Below are 20,646 nucleotides of genomic sequence, written 5' to 3'. Positions count from 1 at the left end.
CCAGCTCTCCCGCCTAATGCACTGGGCATAGGTAGACTGCATAGGGATGACCCAATACAATGACATGGCTTCAAGACCAAGATGTGCATGTTTTCCTTAATTTCATCAAACAAAATGAAAAGACAGTAGAACATGTTGCAAAGCAAAGAGCAATATAAAACCCTGGGTGAGGGGAAGCCTAATGAGACAGTAATTAATCTGATAGAGGGTTCAAAGCAAAAGTCATAAAAAAATGTTAATCAAACTTGTGAACATCCTTTTCACAAGGAAAAGGATACAAAAATACAGTGAAGACTCAATAAGAACTAGAAAATATAATAAAGAACCAGTTAGAGCTGAAGAATACAGTAACTGAAAGGAGAAATACACTAGAAGGAATTAACCATAGATTAGGTGATAAAGAGAAATACATAAATGACCTGGAAGACAGGATAGTGGAAATCACCTTATCAGAACAGTAAAAAGAAAAAGTTCATAGGATTATTTAAGGGACTTCTGGGCTTCCCTGGTGGCTCAGATAGTTAAGAATCTGCCCTGCAGTGCTGTCGACCTCGCTTTGATACCTGAGTTGGGAAGATCCACTGGAGAAGGAAATAGCAACCCACTCCAGCGTTCTCGCCTGGAGAATTCAACAAGGGACTTCTAGGAAAATATCAAGCATACTAACATTAGCATTATAGGAGTCACAAAGGAAGAGAGACAGAAAGGGGCATAAAGCGTTATTTGATGTACCTGTAGCTGAAAATATCACTAACCTGGAAAAGGAAACAAATATCCAGGTCCAAGAAGTATAGAGAGGCCTAAACAAGATGAACTCAAAGAGGTTCACACTAAGTCATATCATAATAAAAATGGAAAAATTTTAAAGAGTGAATGAGAGAATTTTAAAGGCAAGAAGAGAAAGAGTCACTTATAAGGAAACCACTAAAAATATTAGCTGATATCTTATCGGAATTCTTGCAAGCCAGAGGGAGTAGCATGACATATTTAAAGTGCTGAAAGAACCTGCAACCAAGGACACTCTACCCAGCAAGGTTACCATTCAGACTTGAAGGAGAGAGAAAGAGTTTTCCAGACAAGCAAAAACTAAAAGAGGTTGTTACCTTTAAACTGGCCTTACAAGAAACATTAAAGTGTTTTCTTTAAGTGGAAAAGAAAACCTTATAACAAGAAATGTTAAAAAATGATATGAAGAAAAAACTCACTGATAATTATAAGTATGTAGGAAAAAACAGTGAATTAACCACTTATTTAAGCAGGCATAAATGTTAAAAGATAAAAATTATAAAATTAAATATAACTATGATAAACACTGAAAGGATACAGATATAAATGTACTATATAACACCAAAACATAAAGTGTGTTGGGAGTAAAATGAAAAAGGTAGAGCTTTCAGGATATGTTTGAATTTTAAAAACTATCAATTTAAAACAACTATATATAATTGATATATATAAACCTTGTGAGGGGATGGAATTCCAGTTGAGCTATTTCAAATCCTGAAAGATAATGCTGTGAAAGTGCTGCACTCAATATGCCAGCAAATTTGGAAAACTCAGCAGTGGCCACAGGACTGGAAAAGGTCAGTTTTCATTCCAATCCCAAAGAAGGGCAATGCCAAAGAATGTTCAAACTACCGCACAATTGCACTCATCTCGCATGCTACTAAAGTAATGCTCAAAATTCTCCAAGCCAGGTTTCAGCAATACGTGAACCACGAACTTCCAGATGTTCAAGCTGGTTTTAGAAAAGGCAGAGGAACCAGAGAACAAATCGCCAACAGCCGCTGGATCATCGAAAAAGCAAGAGAGTTCCAGAAAAACACCTATTTCTGCTTTATTGACTATGCCAAAGCCTTTTGACTGTGTGGATCCCAATAAACTGTGGAAAACTCTGAAAGAGATGGGAATACCAGACCACCTTAATTGCCTCTTGAGAAACCTGTATGCAGGTCAGGAAGCAACATTTAGAACTGCACATGGAACAACAGACTGGTTCCAAATAGGAAAAGGAGTACGTCAAGGCTGCATATTGTCACCCTGCTTATTTAACTTATATGCAGGGAACATCATGAGAAACACTGGGCTGGAAGAAGCACAAGCTGGAATCAAGATTGCCAGGAGAAATATCAATTACCTCAGATATGCAGATGATACCACCCTTATGGCAGAAATTGAAGAGGAACTAAAAGCCTCTGGATGAAAGTGAAAGAGGAGAGTGAAAAGTTGGCTCAAAGCTCAACACTCAGAAAACGAAGATCATGGCATCCGGTCCCATCACTTCATGGGAAATAGATGGGGAAACAGTGAAACAGTGTCAGACTTTATTTTTTTGGGCTCCAAAATCCCTGCAGATGGTGACTGCAGCCATGAAATTAAAAGACGCTTACTCCTTGGAAGAAAAGTTATGACCAACCTAGATAGCATATTGAAAAGCAGAGACATTACTTTGTCAACAAAGGTCCATTTAGTCCAGGCTATAGTTTTTCCAGTGGTCATGTATGGATGTGAGAGTTGGACTGTGAAGAAAGCTGAACACTGAAGAATTGATGCTCTTGAACTGTGGTGTTGGAGAAGACTCTTGAGAGTCCCTTGGACTGCAAGGAGCTCCAACCAGTCCATTCTAAAGGAGATCAGTCCTGGGTGTTCTTTGGAAGGAATGATGGTAAAACTGAAACTCCAGTACTTTGGCCACCTCATGCGAAGTGTTGACTCATTGGAAAAGACCCTGATGCTGGGAGGGATTGGGGGCAGGAGGAAAAGGGGACGACAGAGGATGAGATGGCTGGATGCCATCACCAACTCGATGGACGTGAGTTTGAGTGAACTCCGGGAGATGGTGATGGACAGGGAGGCCTGGCGTGCTGTGATTCATGGGGTCACAAAGAGTCAGACACGACTGAGCAACTGAACTGAACTGAAACCTCATGGTAACTACAAATCAAAAATCTCCAGTGCATACACAAAGAAACAGAGAAAACAACCCAAACATAAAACTAAGGAAAATCATTAAACTGCAAGGGAAGAGGAACAAGAAAAGAAATCGAAAATCTGCAAAAAAAAAAAAAAAAAAAATCCTGGAGAACAGTAACAAAATGGCAGTGAGTATATGTCTATCAATGATTACTTTACGTAAACAGACTAAATGCTCCAATCAGGACATGGGGTGGCTGAATGGATTAGAAAACATACCATCTATGTCCTGCCTACAAGAGACTCACTTCAGATCTAAAGGCACACACTTGAAAGTAAAATGATAGAAAAAGATACTCCACACAAATGGAAATGAAAACATAGATAACAATATTCATATCACACAAAATAGACTTTGAAACAAAGTTTATAACAATGACAAAGAAGGGCATCATATAATGATAAACAAGTCACATCAAGAAGATATAACATTCATAAACATAAATGCCTCAGTACAATAGCACCTAAATATATAAAGGAAATATCAACAGATATGAAGGGAGAAACTGACAGGAATACAATAAATATAGAGAGCTTTCATAACTCTTTTACGTAAATGAACAGGCAGAAAATCAATAAGGGATACATTAGATGACACATTCGACCAGAAGGACTTAACAGGTATTAATATTTACAAATCATTGCATTAAAAACAGAAGAAAGCACATTCTTTTTCAAGTGCACATGGACCCTAGATCTCCAGGACAGGTCTCATGCTAAGCCACGAAAAATCTTCAATTCATTTAAGAAGACTGAAATCATATCAACTTGCATCTTTTCTGACTACAGTGCTATGAAACTAGAAATCAATTACAGGAAGGAAACTGGAAAATAAACAAATATGTGAACAATATATTTCAATACTAAACAATATATTACTAGAAACCCAACGGATCAACACAGAGGAAATAAAAACATAGCTTGAGGTGAATGAAAAACAAACAAACAAATACAACTTCCAAAATCTATGAGACACAGCAAAAGGAGTTCTTTGAGGGAAATTTATAGTAATTCAGGTCTAACTCAAAACACAAGAAATAGCTTAAATAACTTAACTTTCCATCTAAAGGAACTAGAAAAAGAAGTACTAACAAAGCCCAAAGTCAACAAAAAGAAGAGAACAATAAAAATCAGAGAAGTAAATAGAGACCAAATTTTAAAAAATAGAAAAAGCCTGGTGAAATTAAGAGCTGTTGTTTAAGATAAACAAAGTTGATTAAGATGAGTCAGAAACTCATCAAGAAAATAAGAGTAAATCTAAATAAACAAAATTAGAACTAAAAAAGGAGAAATTACAACCAATATCACAGAGATATAGTCATAAAATAATACTATTAGCAAATATACACCAGCATATTGGACAGCCTAGAAGAAATGGAAGAAAGTCTAGAAACATACACTTTTCCAAGACTGAATCAGGAAGAAACTAATTACTGAACACTGATTACTAGTAATGAAATTGAATCAATAATCAAAAACCTCCAATAAACCAAAGACTAGGACCACGCCAGAATTGGAGAGTTTCTACCAAACATTAAAAGATGAGTTGAAGTCTATCTTTCTTAAACTATACCAAAAATTGAAGAGGAGGGACTTCCAAACTCCTTCCATGAAGCCCTGATATCAAAACCAGACAAAGACACCATTAAAAAAAAAAACTACAGGCTGATATTCCTGATGAACATAATGAAAAAATCCTCAATAAAAATTAGGAAACCAAATTCAACAAATACAGGAAATAATTTTTATTCATGATCAAATAAAATTTATTCCAGGGATGCAAGGATGGTTCAACATCTACAAATCAATCACGGTGTTACACCACATTAACAAAAGGGAGAATAAAAAGCATACGATCATTTCAATAGACACAGAAAAAAACATTTGACAGAATTCAACATTCATTTATGATAAAATCTCTTGTCATAGTTGGTAAAGAGGAAACATACTTCAACATAATAAAGGCCATATATGACAAGCCCACAGCTATCATACCAACAATGAAAAGCTGAAAACTTTTCCTCTAAGATCAGGAATAAGGTAAGTATTCTCACTCTCATCATTTCTACTTAACATAGTATTGGGAGCCATGGAGGGGGGACAAAGTACATGGAGGGGAATCAGGAGTACAAACTATTAGGTCTAAAAGAAAGAAGTTCCAAAGATGTACAGAACTGGCAATACAGTCAACATTTTAATAATAACTTTATATGGAGTGTAGTCTATACAAACACTGAATTATGTTGTACATCTGGAACTAACAGAAGTATATACTTCAATTTTTAAAATACCCTTTAATGGCACTTAGATCTAGGATGTAGTCAAGACAGGGAGATATTAAAGTTCAGTGGTAGCTAGAAACAGGGGCTGGATGAAATGTCCAGTAAGAGTGTGTCTACGAGAAAGGAAAGAGATACACCAAAAAGATCCAGGAAACTCTAACAAGCCAGAGGATAAAAAGGACATTGGGAAGGTTTGTCTAGAAAGACAGATGAAAAATCAGGAGGAATTAGTGGCTTTTGAAGTAAAAGTGAGGCCAAGCATCCAGGGCATGGTGCACAAAGACACAGAGCAGTACAACTAAGAACTGAAAAAAGATCCAACGCAGTTAGCAACAACAAGATCTTTTGTGTTTTCAACAAGAGTAGTTTCAGCAGAGTGACTTCAGTGGAATATATATTGCAGCAAGCTAAGAAATTAAAGTGAAATAAAGACATAGGAACTAGAGTGTAGACAACGATTTTTAAGAAATTTGATTGTAAAGGAAAAGAGACAGAGGATGAAGGGAGACATCTATGCTTTTTGGGATAGGAGAGACTTAAAAAACTGATTGGAAAAGCCAGTAGCGAGGGAAATGTTGACCATATGGGAAAGGAAGGTAAGTGGTCAAAAAGAATGTTCTTGATGCAATGAAAGAGGACTGGTACAGTCTGGGGATTGTTTATACCCAGTCCTCAACAAAATAAATACAATAAAGTGAGAGTAAACATTTAGAGAAATTTATAGCAATATGACATAATAATCTTGTATCTCTGTAATATAGTAATTTTTTTTAAAATTGGGGCTTGCATTGTATATGCCTTTTTTCTCCAAATAATTTATATTTCTTGTATTTTACAAAAGTATCAATCACAACAGATTGCAAATTAAAAAACACCAGCCCTGGTTCTTAACCACAATTGACTTGGGAAGTTTCAGAAAACAGGTAGAGTTCACAGAGAAGGAAAAGTATCTACTCCACTGCCACAGCAAAGAAAGAAGTAAGAATTGGGCTTATTCTTAAAAATCGGGCTTCTCAAAGTTAGTTTGAGGGATTATCATCCTTTTGGATGATATTATGACATTATATTTGATCATTAAAAATAGATATGTCCTTGGACAAATAATCCAGATATATTTATCATAAGGAAATAACTGAGTGTGTTCACTACAGCATTTTTATAATAGAGTGCTCAATATCTAAATAAGCACAAAAGATGAGTAAGATAAGTCGTGTTATAATATACATATTAGAAATGCTAATGTATGTATATTCAACAACATGAAACATTTATACAGTGTATTATTTTTAAAAGGAGATAACAAAACAGTGTATATAAATTATTCAGTAGTGTAAGATTGGTGTCTGCATTCACTGAGATTCATTGAAAAGTGATTTTCAAGAATATCAAATTACTTATCTCTGCAAGATATAAGATTTTTGTTTATTACTGTTGTTTTTCATAAATTTTATATAAATTCTGCAATTATATATCATTTTATAATCAGGGGAAATGACAATAAAAACCATTCTCATTTTGGAGCAAACTGGGTGGTACGTAGAAAACATGGCATGGTTATGGGAATTTCAGTAAATAGACAGTGATAGCTTCCAGAGTTAGCCTCACAGCTGTTTTTACACCTTAAAACAGCTTCTCTTCATGCGTTATTCTAGCTTCATCTCATTATCATTCTATGTGTGCTCTGACATGTGCTAAAAAAATGAATTCTCCACTCTTTTTCAGGTAAATAAGATGTGGCCTTCACAAAACTCGCCATGCTAATCCTTCCATGATTCTGCCAGAATCTTATATCTCTGATCCAAAGGGAAAAATATTACAAAATTATCTTCTAGTGCAGAAGCTCCTAAAGACCTTGATTATTTATCTCTGGAGTATTGTGATAGATCTGAAGTGTTTCATTGGTCTGAAGATCTCAGAAAACTGTTTTTCTACTCATGTCTTCTAGGCCTGATTGCTCAAAACAATAAAAGTAAGGGATCATATGAAAAAAGTGAAAATAGAAAAAAAAGCTATCTGCTGCATCTGTATATCCTTTAATGTAAACGGATTACTAACAACAAGAGTTGTTGAGGGCAGATGTTTGAGGAGTTTGGAGGGCAGTGGACCAGGGTAGCTGTCGGAAGGAGGAGGAGACCCGGGGCGCCAATTAGTTCTTAGCAGGTGTGTGTTCTGTAGACACTGAACTATGTACTGAATGCAGAATACTTGCCACAACACAAGTGTCAACCACGCTGGTACCCCAGGGGGAATTAAAATAAAGATGATACTTACTGATTATATGATATGTGACAGCACCATTGCTGCCAGCATCCATATCAGAAGCCAAGAAGGTGTAGACAAGGCCTGGCTCTTGGTTTTCCAGAACCTCAATGTTATCCCTGGGGACAGCAATCTCTGGAGCGTGGTCATTTTCATCTCCCACTGTGCAGAGAATCACTGTGGTCCCGGACAGAGCAGGGGCTCCCCCGTCACGTACGAGTACTGACATGGAATACAAGATGGCACAGATGGTGGCCATTAATTCACACCTAAAATAGGCTGCCCCAAACAGACAGCCTCAGACCAAATTAACTGGGTAGCACTGGGTCAATAATGTTTTATTTAAAGATACCCTACTGAAATGTAAAATTGCACCCCTTAACTGCCTGTGGCCTACTTTTGTTTGTTTAGCACAGACAAGGGATCACTTACCTCGAAGGGTGAGGACTTCCTGAACTTCTCTGTCAAGTGTGGTAGCCGTCACTACCTCCCCAGTGTCAGGATTTATCTGGAACAACCTGAACGAAGCACCTGGCATAATTTCAAACTGAAGCTTGGAATTAATTCCTAAAGGAAAACACAGAGGAAAACTTAACCATTATCCCTTTGAATGCATTCATCTGTTTCATTTTTTCCTATGAATATGTTAAACCATAAATGAAAAAGGCAAGACATTTAACATTCAAATTAAGGCAAAAAACAAAAGCCAACTCTTTTGGCTGTTAAAAATAAAAGCCTCCAGGGCTGAAATGCTTGATTTTCAAGTCTTATGAGACTTCACCATAGTAAATGCTTCAGAATTTCTCCCTTCCATAAAAATTTTCTTATGAGTGTGCAACCCTCCAACATATTCCTAATTCTTTCTGCTAATACTAATTGTGATTTAATGACATCATTGGAAGCCTGCAGGGCAAATGACGATTTCTGTAGATGGATGCTCTGTTTAGAGGCTGTGTCCAGTTCCGATACTCCGCTCATTTTCCAGCTCGGGAGGTGAGCACACGGAGTTACAGATGGACGTAGTTTTCCTCCATCTTGTTTCCTACTTAGTATTCAGTCTCCTATCTGCAGTGAGAAATGTGGTACCATATTACTATGCAATCTGAAAATAATTCTTCCCATATTTCTGTGGTTTCATTTCTCCCCTGGGAAGTGTCAAGTCATTCCCATCTTTGGTATAAAGCTTTCTTATGCCAGTAACTTGAACTACTTTATTCCATGATGTTGCAGCTTATTTGCACTTCACAAAAGTTCATTTCAATCATGTTCCTAAATTCTTTTCTTAACTGATGAGAATCTAGATTAGATATAGTACTTAACATATGTGATTTACACTTCAATTAAAGATGAAATATTATTTTTAACAAAAAAACTTCAATTACTCATTTCCATCTTGTCTGTCATAAAAAGTAAATTTTCAGCCACCAAGGTCTAGTAGAACTGAGTTCTGGAAAAAGCGGAATATGCTAGTTTTACACAAGAATAAATATACATGGCTTCTTACTATGCCAGTTGAAAGTGAAAGGATATTTGGGATCACCTGCAGGCATTTTAATAACCTTGAGAAAAATGTCTAATAATGTAGGAACCAAATATTTGAAATGGTATAACCAGAGGTCACCAGACTATTTCAGCCTATCATTAGGCATTAAGCATATTATTGACTTAATGATTATGTAATAATTAAGTGATTACTTTGATCTCAAAGTGATAATGTAATCTTTCTTTGGTCAAGACAGAATTTTTTAAAATTCCAAATTGTTAAAATTTGCTTTACCAGTTTTATCCTACATTATGAAAATGGGGACAATACTATGTTACATCTACTTTCTCTGTTCCTCAAATATTTGGTGAGCATAATTAAGTCTCAAGCACAGTGCTATTTGCCAAAGAGACAGGTGGGGAATCAAAGAGGTACGGCCCTTGCCTTTATGAAGATACCATGGAGAATAGCATCTTTTAATTTTTGGACATTTAAAAAAATAAATCTACTCATTTATAATGTGATCTTATTACACAGTACATATAAAATTATATATTACATATTGTATTATATACTATACTTTTAAAATCCTGACACTTGTCAAACCTAGAAAATGTCTTCACATGTATAAACATTAACATAAATTTTTATAGCTTCCCTTCCTCCCATTGGTCTAATTATTCTCTAATGTCCTTTGCCATTGCATTCAATACTCCTTTGACTTCTTAGAAACTGTCACATTTTATTGTTCCTTTTTTCCACATTGTTTTATCCCTAACATAACACTCTACTTATCTTCAATCTTCCTAGTATTTTATTAAGAATAAATGAGATCTTTATGTAACTATAGTTTGCACATATGTTTTCACACTACAAACTGTGCACCCTTCACAAATTAAACAATGTGAAATAAATTGAAAGTATTGCACTTGTGTCTCTTTCAGAATTCAATTAATGCCTTGCTTCTTCCTCAGTCCAATTCAGTTCGGTTCATCCCCTTAATCATGTCTGACTCTGCGACCCCACAGACTGCAGCGCATCAGGCTTCCCTGTCCATCACCAACTCCTGGAGCTGGTTCAAACTCATGTCCGTTGAGTTGGTGATGCCAGGCAACCTCTTATCCTCTGTCGTCCCCTTCTCCTCCTGCCTTCAATCTTTCCCAGCATCAGGGTCTCTTCTAATGAGTCAGTTCTTCGCATCAGGTGGCCAAAGTATTGGAATATTCAGGAAGGATTTCCTTTAGGATGAAATGGTTTGATATTCTTGTAGTACAAGGGATTCTCAAGAGTCTTCTCCAACACCACAGTTCAAAAGCATCAATTCTTCAGTGCTCAGCTTTCTTTAGAGTCCAGCTCTCACTTCCATACATGACTACTGGAAAACCACAGCTTTGACTAGATGGACCTTTGTCAGCAAAGTAATATCTCTGCTTTTTAATATGCTGTCTCGGTTAGTCATAGCTTTTCTTCTAGGGAACATGTGTCTTTTTAATTTCATGGTTGCAGTCACCATCTGCAGTGATTTTGGAGCCCTCAAAACAAAATCACTCACTGTTTCCCCATCCATTTGCCATGAAGTGATGGGACCAGGTGCCATCTCTTCATTTTTGAACATTGTTTTAAGCCAACTTTTTCACTCTCCTCTTTCACTTTCATCAAGAAGCTCTTTTAATTCTTCTTCACTTTCTGCCATAAGGGTGGTGTCATCTGCATATCTGAGGTTATTGATATTTCTCCCAGAAGTCCTGATTCCAGCTGGTGCTTCATCCAGCTGGGCAATTTGCATGATGTACTCTGCATAGCAGTTAAATAAACAGGGTGGCAATAGACAGCCTTGACATACTCCTTTCCCAATTTGGAAACTGTCTGTTGCTCCATGTCTGGTTCTAGCTGTTGCTTCTTGACCTGCATACAGACTTCTCAGGAGGCAGGTCAGGTGGTCTGGTATTTCTATCTCTTGAAGAATTTTCCAGTTTGCTGTGATAAACACAGTCAAAGGCTTTGGCATAGTCAATAAAGCAGAAGTAGATGTCTTTCTGGAACTCTCTTGCTTTTACAATGATCCAATGGATGTTGGCAATTTGATCTCTGGTTCCTCTGCCTTTTCTAAATCCAGATTGAACATCTGGAAGTCCATGGTTCAAGTACTCTTGAAGCCTGGCTTGGCGAATTTTGAGCATTACTTTGCTAGCATGTGAGATGAGTGCAACTGTGTGGTCATTTGAACATTCTTTGGCATTCTATTTCTTTGTGATTGTGCCAGGGTCCAACCCTGGTGGATCCAGGGTAATTCGAAGCTGGGACAGAGTCGGCAAGGAGAGATATATTTATTTAGAGATATAAAGAAAGATTAGGAAAGAATAGTATAGTAGGAAGATTAGTGGAGAAAAGAGGCTGAATAACCTGGTTTACACAGGAGACCAATAAAGCTCCAAGACAAGGGGCTTGCACCGTCTACGTAGGCCACCGGTGCCTGCTTGAATAGCGGAGGGTGCCCCGCCTTGGGCTCCCTTTTGCGTGGGTCTCTGTGCTCCAGACGGGAATTCAGCCTGAAAAGGGAGAAAAGAACGACATGGGGGAGCCAAGCATTGGTGCCAGACCCAAGACTTCATTTTCAAAGGCAGCTTATATACCCCAAGTTGTACATAAAGAAATAATGGAATATGCAGAGTTATGCAGGGGCAGCAGTCCTGACCCTTATTGAGACCAGGCTTTCCTTTTGCATACCTTCCCATATACAAAAGGTCTCAGGTGGTTTTACATCATCTTCTGGCCAGGAGGCCTGTTAACATTTTTATGGCTCTTTTCCTAGATAAATGTCTATCAACCAGAAAACTCATTTTCCCTTGAAGTGCTTTTTCTTTAATCTGCATCACCCTCAAAGTACTAAATAAAGTTACATTCCTGTAGAACAAAGGTGCAGTGGGTTATAACAAAGAAAGTACTTAACTCAAAGATCTAATGTTGCTAATACCAGGGCTACTACCTGTTTTTACTACATACCAACTATATCAACAAATAAAAGATACGAAAACTTGGCAGCAAGTATTGGCTCAACAATGAAATCCTTAATCAGTCCTATTCTAATGATTTTGACTCCTCAGAAGCCGGTACATTCCTAGGATGCTTTAAGCTTCTTGTGCCTCTCGCGGTCAGGAGGCTGCAAACAATCACATGTGCAGCTGTAAGAGTCTGGGCAAACCTGTCAGGCAGGCTAGAAAGCCATCAGAGGGGTTTTTGGATTGAAACACTCTTATTATGCCCAGGAGACTTATTATCTAAAAGCTCTAAATTAACTTTTTCCAGAAAAAGGTGGTGGGGGACAGCCCCTGTTAATGTTAGAAGAGTAAGTGGAAAGCATAACACAGTAAAGCAGGCAGACTCTGGTTTTGGGGGTAGATACTCGAGAAAATCCAGGGGGACCCCTGAGGCCTGATCCTGCCTTTGCATTTTGTCAGGCCCTTTCCTCATGACCTTTGCCATGGCGGGATTCCCCATGCTGGCTCCCGGCAGGATTGGACTGAAAACTGACCTTTTCCAGTCCTGTGGCCACTGCTGAGTTTTCCAAATTTGCTGGCATATTGAGTGCAGCTCTTTCACAGCATCATCTTTTAGGATTTGAAATAGCTCAACTGGAATTCCATCATCTCTACTTTGTTCATAGCGATGCTTCTTAAGGCCCACTTGACTTCACATTCCAGGATGTCTGGCTCTAGGTGAGTGATCACACCATCATGGTTATCTGGGTCATGAAGATCTTTTTGTATAGTTCTTCTGTGTATTCTTGCCACCTCTTCTTAATATCTTCTGCTTCTGTTAGGTCCATACCATTTCTGTCCTTTTTTGTGCCCATGTTTGCATGAAATGTTCCCTTGGTATCTCTCATTTTCTTGAAGAGATCTTTAATCTTTCCCTTTGTATTGTTTTCCTCTATTTCTTTGCATTGATCACTGAGGAAAGCTTTCTTATCTCTTCATGCTATTCTTTGAAACTCTGCATTCAAATGGCTACATCTTTCTGTTTCTCCTTTGCCTTTCACATCTCTTCTTTTATCAGCTATTTGTAAGGCCTCCTCAGACAATCATTTTGCCTTTTTGCATTTCTTTGTCTTGGGGATGGTGTTGATCCCTGCCTCCTGTACAATGTCACAAATGTCCATCCAAAATTCTTCAGGGACTCTGTTTATCAGATCTGATACCTTGAATCTATTTGTCACTTCCACTGTATAATCATAAGGGGTTTGATTTAGCTCATACCTGAATGGTCTAGAGCTTTTCTGTACTTTCTTTAACTTAAGTCTGAATTTTGCAACAAGGAGTTGATGATCTGAGCCACAGTTAGCTCCAAGTCTTGTTTTTGCTGACTGTATAGAGCTTCTCCATCTTTGGCTGCAAAGAATATAATCAATTTGATTTCGGTATTGACCATCTTGTGATGTTCATGTGTAGAGTCTTCTCTTGTGTTGTTGGAAGAGGGTGTTTGCTATGACCAGTGCATTCTCTTGGCAGAACTCCATTAGCCTTTTCTCTGCTTCATTTTGCTTCTTCCTCCTCACAGAATAATCCTCCAGAACAAACACAGCATCATCAAATTTGAGAACCAAGGAAATAACAATCAAATGAGATTATTTGATCTAATTCCATAATCTTATTAAGAAAACTGGATATCTGAATCTGAAGATACTTAGGGATATACTTAAAACACACCTAGTAAAGGATGAGTGTTGTGTGTGTGTACACATGCATATATCTGCTCTTAGAGCTCAAGACCTATAGTCTTTTGCTCTTTCACTTTCTCCCAGGCTCGGATATCCTTCCTCAATTCATTTCTTTCCCTATCAAGTCCAGACTCATGAATTAACACTTTAGAAACCTTGCAAATTTCCTCAGGTCTTGTGACTTTTTCCAAAAGAATCCCAGCAAAACCTTGGTTCAGGATCATGTCAACCATCTCTCTGGCCTTCTGGACTATCCAGCAGGTAACTGGGGCTAGAGAAAACTTCACACAAGCATAGACTGAGGCCACTGAAATACCACTGTCATCTGGCAATCTGTCCAATTCTCCTTGGTCACCCCTTTCCTGTTCAGGTCTTCTACCCAACCACCTGCTGGCTGACTCTCACAAACCACTTTCCTTCCTATTTCCCAGAGAAATGGAGGCATGGGAAAAAGGCTCCTTCAGCTTCTTGCATCTGTACTCAACTCCACCTCTTGCTTTCTGTCTCAATGGCAAAAATAATGCTTAGAACACTGTCTTGAAGTTTTTCTGTCCGTTCTAATCTTTCTCATTTACATTTTCCCCTTAAATTATACTCTTCTCTAGCTATAAGGGGCTTCCCTGGTGGCTCAGTGATAAAGACTCTGCCTACAATATAGGAGACCTGGGTTTGATCTCTGGGTTGGGAAGATCCCCTGGAGGAGGGTATGGAACATACTCTAGTACTCCTGCCTAGAGAATCCCATGGATAGAGGAGCCTGGCAGGCTGCAATCCATAGGGTTGCACAGAGTCAGACACAACTGAAGCGACTAAGCAGCAGCAGAAGCTAACTGTAAGAAACAAGTTTTCTTCTCTTTATAGCCAAGCTTCTTTTAAAAATTCTTTGCAGCCTGAAACCACTGCATATATAGTTATTCTTTCTATAGTTATCAATAAGCTTCTGGTTATAAAAATCTACTGATCATGTTTAACTGACTTTTCTTCTCTGTAACTTCAGATATTGCTGACTAATTAAAAAAACATGGAAAGGAAAGAACAAAGAGAGAGAGGAACGAAGGAAGAGAAGAGGAAGGGGAAAGAGGAAGGAAGGAATTCATTCCACCTCTTTCTCAGTTCACTGGGTTCAGTTTCCATCCACATGCAGATGACACATATGTTCTGAGGTCCAGGTATTTGATCCATTCATTCACTCATGCAAGACACATTTATTTATACAACATACATTTACCAGGTGCCAGGCACTGGAAAGATACCACCAAATTATCTTGAACTATCATTGAGTTATCTTGGTCCTCAGAATTCCTCTCATTTCAGCTCAGTTGCTCAGTCATGTCCAACTCTTTGTGACACTATGGACTGCAGCACGCCCGGCCTCCCTGTCCATCACCAACTCCGAGAGTTTACTCAAACTCATGCCCATTGAGTCGCTGATACCATCTAGCCATCTCACCCTCTGTTGTCTCCTTCTCTTCCTGCCCTCAGTCTTTCCCAGCATCAGGGTCTTTTCAATGAGTCAGCTCTTCACACCAGGTGGCCAAAGTATTGGAGTTTCAACTTCAACATCAGTCCTACCAATGAACACCCAGGACTGATCTTTAGAATGGACTGGTTGGATCTCCTTGCACTCCAAGGGGCTCTCAAGAGTCTTCTCCAACACCACAGTTCAAAAGCATCAGTTCTTTGGTGCTCAGCTTTCTTTACAGTCCAACTCTCACATCCATACATGACTACTGGAAAAACCATAGGTTTGACTTAGATGGACCTTTGTTGGCAAAGTAATGTCTCTGCTTTTTAATATGCTGTCTAGGTTGGTCATAACTTTTCTTCCAAGGAGTAAGTGCCTTTTACTTTCATGGCTGCAGTCACCATCTGCAGTGATTTTGGAGCTCCCCACCCACCCCCGCCCCGCCCCCACTCCAAATAAAGTCTGCCACTGTTTCCACTGTTTCTCCATCTATTTTCCATAAAGTGATAGTGGAGAATTATAGACAGTGTGGTGGACTATGTGAAATCACTGAGGAAGGGGATCAGGGAAGATTGATCACAAGTAGATAATTGTTCATTTATTGTCTCATTCAACAAACCTACAGAGACAGTGAGAGCAAGTGCCAAGGCAGCACACCACATGCTAAGGATGTAACTGCTGGCAAGAAGACACAGTCTCTGCTCTCATGCTACATACAGTGTAGCACTGGACTCAGATAAATAAGTAGGCAATTACAATTCCACATGATAATACATAACTGAGTATGTGTTGCCTTCTGTATAAGCTGAGGCCCTAAAGATGAATTAGATTTATCACGTAAGATGGAAGAAAGTGAATGCAATCAAAATAGGAACCAAACACCATACTGCAGGCTACAAAGTCCCATATGCTATGGGCTCTGCTTATTTCCCCAAGATCTTCTCATATACTTGTTCTTGGCCCACCAATGTCCCTTCTGCTCTCTGAACACGCTAAGTGTCTTTCTGTTGGGGTCTTTGATGTTGCTGTTCCTTCTGCCAGCACCTCCCTCCATCCTTTACAAGGTGTACTAGTTATTGGTATACTAAATTATGGTGTCTCGGATCTGAAGCCATTCTTCCCTCCTCTGCCCTGCGATGCTGGGGCTGGGGATCTGGATGCCACAGCTGTGCAGGACCTCCTCTGCCACTGAGCCCCTGTTAGCATCTGCCATAAGGGGACATCTCAGAGGAGGGCAGATGGGACTTCTTCTTCTGGTTCTCTTACTTTCCCTGTCAGCAACGCCATTTTTCCTGATGTAACAGCTACTCACAACTTTCTGCCTCTTTGGCACTCCCAGACCAGGCTCTACAAAGCCTTTCTGCTCTTTCTCTTCCTAGGTTCTGATAATCTCATCCTCTTCTCTTTCTTTCCCAGAATTAGGGGTGGTAGCTGCTTTCCTATAGTTATTTTTTTCTAGGTTACTTCAGGATTCCTTTTTCACTTACTCGGTCTTCCATACCTGTATTGCAACAGCTGGTTTTCCTGACTACATATGACTGGTACAGTACTTGGAACAAGAGTGGGTCCCAGGTATCAGGGATTCTGATACTGGTTTGGTTATGCCTTTGGCCTTAAAGGCAGTGCTGGGGTCCTGCCCAAAGGAAATGAAACATGAGTAATTTATCACTTACAATGGTATCATAGGGGCTTCCCAGGTGGTGCTAGTGGTAAAGAACCCATCTGCCAATACAAGAGACATAAGAGATGTGGGTTTGATCCCTGAGTCGGGAAGTTCCCCTGGATTGCGTGGCAATCCACTCCAGTATTCTTGCCTGGAAAATCCCATGGACAGAGAAGCTTGATGGGCTATAGTCCATAGGGTCGCAAAGAGTCAGACACAACTGAAGTGACTTAGCGTGTGTGCACGCATATGCACGCACATGCACACACACACACTATGGTATCATAATAAATTATCACCCATATTTGATTGTGATGAACTGACTATTAAAGGATTCCTATTCCGTAGAGGACCAAATGGTGCTAACCATGGCCTTGAGATAGTAAAAGGAGTGTGGTGTGAACTGGCTATTTCTGAATACAATGAGAGCTTACAGAAAGAAAATTCTAAACTGAGGCTTTAAAGTCATAGTTTAGGTCATAGTCAAAATAGCTGAAAGCTTCTAAGGAAGTCAATCTCTCTGAATATCAGAACCAAATTGGGAGCAGATATATAAGGAGTAGCTTCTTGGAAGAGAAAATCCATATGAAGACCCACAACTAGAGTCAGATTTCAACATACTGCAGGCAGATCTCAGCATGCATGCAAATATGACTCAGTCAGAGACAGCTTTCAGCTTTCAAAGAATGCTAAGATGTTTCTAACTTGTATTGGGATAGCTCTGTCCAAAATGTGTGGAAATCAATTCTAAGAATATGAAACCCAGAAAGATTAAATAGCACTTTGGTTTAGGCTGGATTTATTGATGTAGTGTGCTTACTAGCTATTCTGAATTGAACGTTTTAACTCATATAGCTATGTCCCTTGACAGTTTCTTTTGATTGGTTGTTGGTTGTGTCACGAGTGGCCTACCATTGTTGAGTTTGAGATGCCAGACCTTCCCCTGCATACTATACAGGAAAGGATAGTATGAGAAGAACATTAGGATGGATTTACGTATGACATGCCCACCGCCCTCCTCTGACTACATTTACCAACAATTCAGAGGACTCTCCTTCATAAATACCATGGAAGGCCTTGGTTAGAGGGATGCAGCATCCTTTAAACACCCTCTGGTAGTAGCCCTCTGTGTCGGTTGTGGATGATGGTGCCACTGGCTCTGGAGGTCACCTTTGAGAACCAACAGTCTCAAACTTCCTGGACCAGACGGCAGAGTAGATGGAAGTTGAGCTCACCTCTTCCCACAAGTCCATCTAAATTACAACTAATTGTTGAACAACCATTGATAGCAAACGACTGGAACCTACCAGAAAAGATATTCTATATCCAGAGACATAAACAGCAAACCACAGTGACATGGTAGGGGCATGAACCTGCAATATAATCAAATCCCATACTCCCTCCCCAGGATCAGCAACCCACAAACTAGAGAACAATTTATACCATTGAAGTTCTCCCACAGGAATGAGAGTTCTGGGGCCCATGTCAGGTTCCCAAGCCTGGGGGCCTGGCATAGGGAGGAGTGAGCCCCCAGAGTATTTGGCTTTAAAGGGCAATGAGGTTTGAGTGCAGGAACTCCACAGGACTGGGGAAAACAGAGACTCCACTCTTGGAGGGCATGTCCAAGGTCTCACGCACAGTGGGACCAAGGACAAAAGTGCCTTCATAACCCGGGCCATAACTACCTGCAAGTCTTGGAGGGTCTCCTGGGGAGGCAGGCGAGAGGGCAGCTGCAACTTATTCTGGGACAAGGACACTGGTGGTGCACCCACTGAGGAGTATTCATCCGCATGAGCTCTCCTGGAGGCCAACACTTTGGTACTGAGACCTGGCCCCACCCAACAGCCTGCAGGCTCCAGTACTAGGACATCTCAGGCCAAACAACCAGCAGGGTGGGAACACAGCAGACAGGCTGCCTGCAGACTTCCTGAGCTCACAGCTGTCTCCAGACATACTCCTTGACGTAGCCCTGCCCACCCTGGCCAAGGCCCAGCTCTACCCACCAGTGGAGAGGCACTGCTTCTCCCACTAGGAATCCTGAACAAGCCTCCAGATCAGCCTCACTCACCAGGGGGCTGCAGAAGTGAGTCCGCAAATGCAGGTCAGAAGCTACCCCAAGACCAGCTGGTCTCTGGCCCTTGAGTAACAAGAACAGAGTGTACTGCTGGGACATAGAACATCCTCTACAGAGGGCCACTTCTCCAAGGTCAAGAAACGTCACTGATATTCCACATACATAAAAATAGAAATTCAGACAAAATGAGACAGCAGAGGAATATGTTCTAGGTGAAGGAACAAGATAAAACTCCAGAAAAACAACTAAGCGACATGGAAATAGGCAATCTTCCTGAGAAAGAGCTCAGTATAATGGTCATAAAGATGATCCAAGAGCCCAGGAAACAAGAGGGTGCACAGAGTTAGAAGTTACAAGAAGTTTTAAACAAAGGGAAAATAGAAAGAGCAACCCACAGAGTTGAAGAATACAATAACTGAAATGAGAGCAACACTCTACACCAATTTATGAGGACTCTCAGAAGTGATCTGCTTTCATCCAGCAGGAACAGCAGTACATCTTTATGCAAACTCTTCCACTATCAGCCATCATCTACTCAGCAGAGATAAAGACCATCTCAGCATCTAGTATTTCATCACACTGATCTACTACTGTGATGACATCGTAATTGGATCTGATGACCAGAAAGAAGTAACTTAGATATCTTAATTAGATATAGATATATATATATATATATATATATATATATATATATATATAGCAGCAGTTGGCAAAGTATAGCCCACTGGCCAAATCCAGCCTGTTGCCTGATTTTGTAAAGTTCCATGGAAGTCCAGCTACATTTATTTCTTTATGTATGATCTACTGCTGATGTCTTGCTCCAATATCAGCATTGAATAATGGAGACCATATAGCCTGCACAACCTAAAACAATCACTATTTTGCCCTTTACAGAGAAAAGTTTGCATAACTCTATCCTAGAGTAAAGGTAGGCAAGTAACAGGAGCTGAGACTAGAGAGGAACACTACAATCACTTATTGAAGTGCCTGGTTATTTAGTTAAAAGAGAATAGAAATGTATCCTCAAAATCATAAGGAATTAATAAATAATTCTGACCAGGGGAGTGTTGATTTCAGATTTACTCTTTATGAATATAATTTTTCATGTAATTCCTCAACTATACAATGCCTACACAACTCAACCATTTCCAACGCAGAGAAAGGATTGTGCCTGGCTGACTGACTGAAGAAATAAACAAATGAATGAGTTCAGAAGAGTGAAGGCAGTTTGAGACAGCCTATTTCACAGATGCTGCAGTTTCTCAAATCATGTAGTCAAAAATAGTTACTACACTTCTATGCCATAGCTTGTATTATCTTAGAGACCTGGGATAAAAGCAAGTGAAATAGTAAAATGTTTTGAATTTATGAGTTCACACCTTAAAAGGCAGGCAGACAGACAAATAATCATGTAATCACAATACCATGTATCAAATGAAAGAAGATTATATTTCCAAGTTTTAATTGTGATTGTCTCTGGGTGAGTAGTCCTTTCTCTTTCTCTGTTTACTCTTTCATTAATTCTAAAAATTTCCCCCAATTTTAATATATCTGGAGTTAGATGCTTCTTACAATTAACGGTGTCTTAGATTCAGGGAAATAGATGAAATACCGTCATGGCAGTGTTTCTAACTGTTCCAGGAGTAGGTTGTTGGGTCTAGCTGTTCATCCAGCATGAGACAGTTTCCAAGAAACCAGATGTAGACATTGTTCACGATAAATCCAGACGC

At 39.4% G+C, this 20,646-nt stretch overlaps 1 protein-coding gene across 1 annotated transcript in view; it reads right to left on the bottom strand.

Moving 5' to 3' along the window:
* The window catches only part of DCHS2 (dachsous cadherin-related 2), a 349,005-nt gene that overhangs the window by 101,525 nt on the left and 226,834 nt on the right, over positions 1-20,646 (bottom strand). Inside the window, exons 11-12 of the mRNA XM_060400925.1 lie at positions 7,947-8,081; positions 7,527-7,736 (exon numbers count right to left, since the gene is read on the bottom strand). Coding sequence (XP_060256908.1) covers positions 7,527-7,736; positions 7,947-8,081 — 345 coding nt within the window. The remainder of the gene's footprint in view (positions 1-7,526; positions 7,737-7,946; positions 8,082-20,646) is intronic.

The sequence above is a fragment of the Ovis aries genome, chromosome 17, assembly GCF_016772045.2.
Source record: "Ovis aries strain OAR_USU_Benz2616 breed Rambouillet chromosome 17, ARS-UI_Ramb_v3.0, whole genome shotgun sequence".
Classification (NCBI taxonomy): domain Eukaryota; kingdom Metazoa; phylum Chordata; class Mammalia; order Artiodactyla; family Bovidae; genus Ovis; species Ovis aries.
This window is presented reverse-complemented; position numbering and strand designations above follow the sequence as displayed.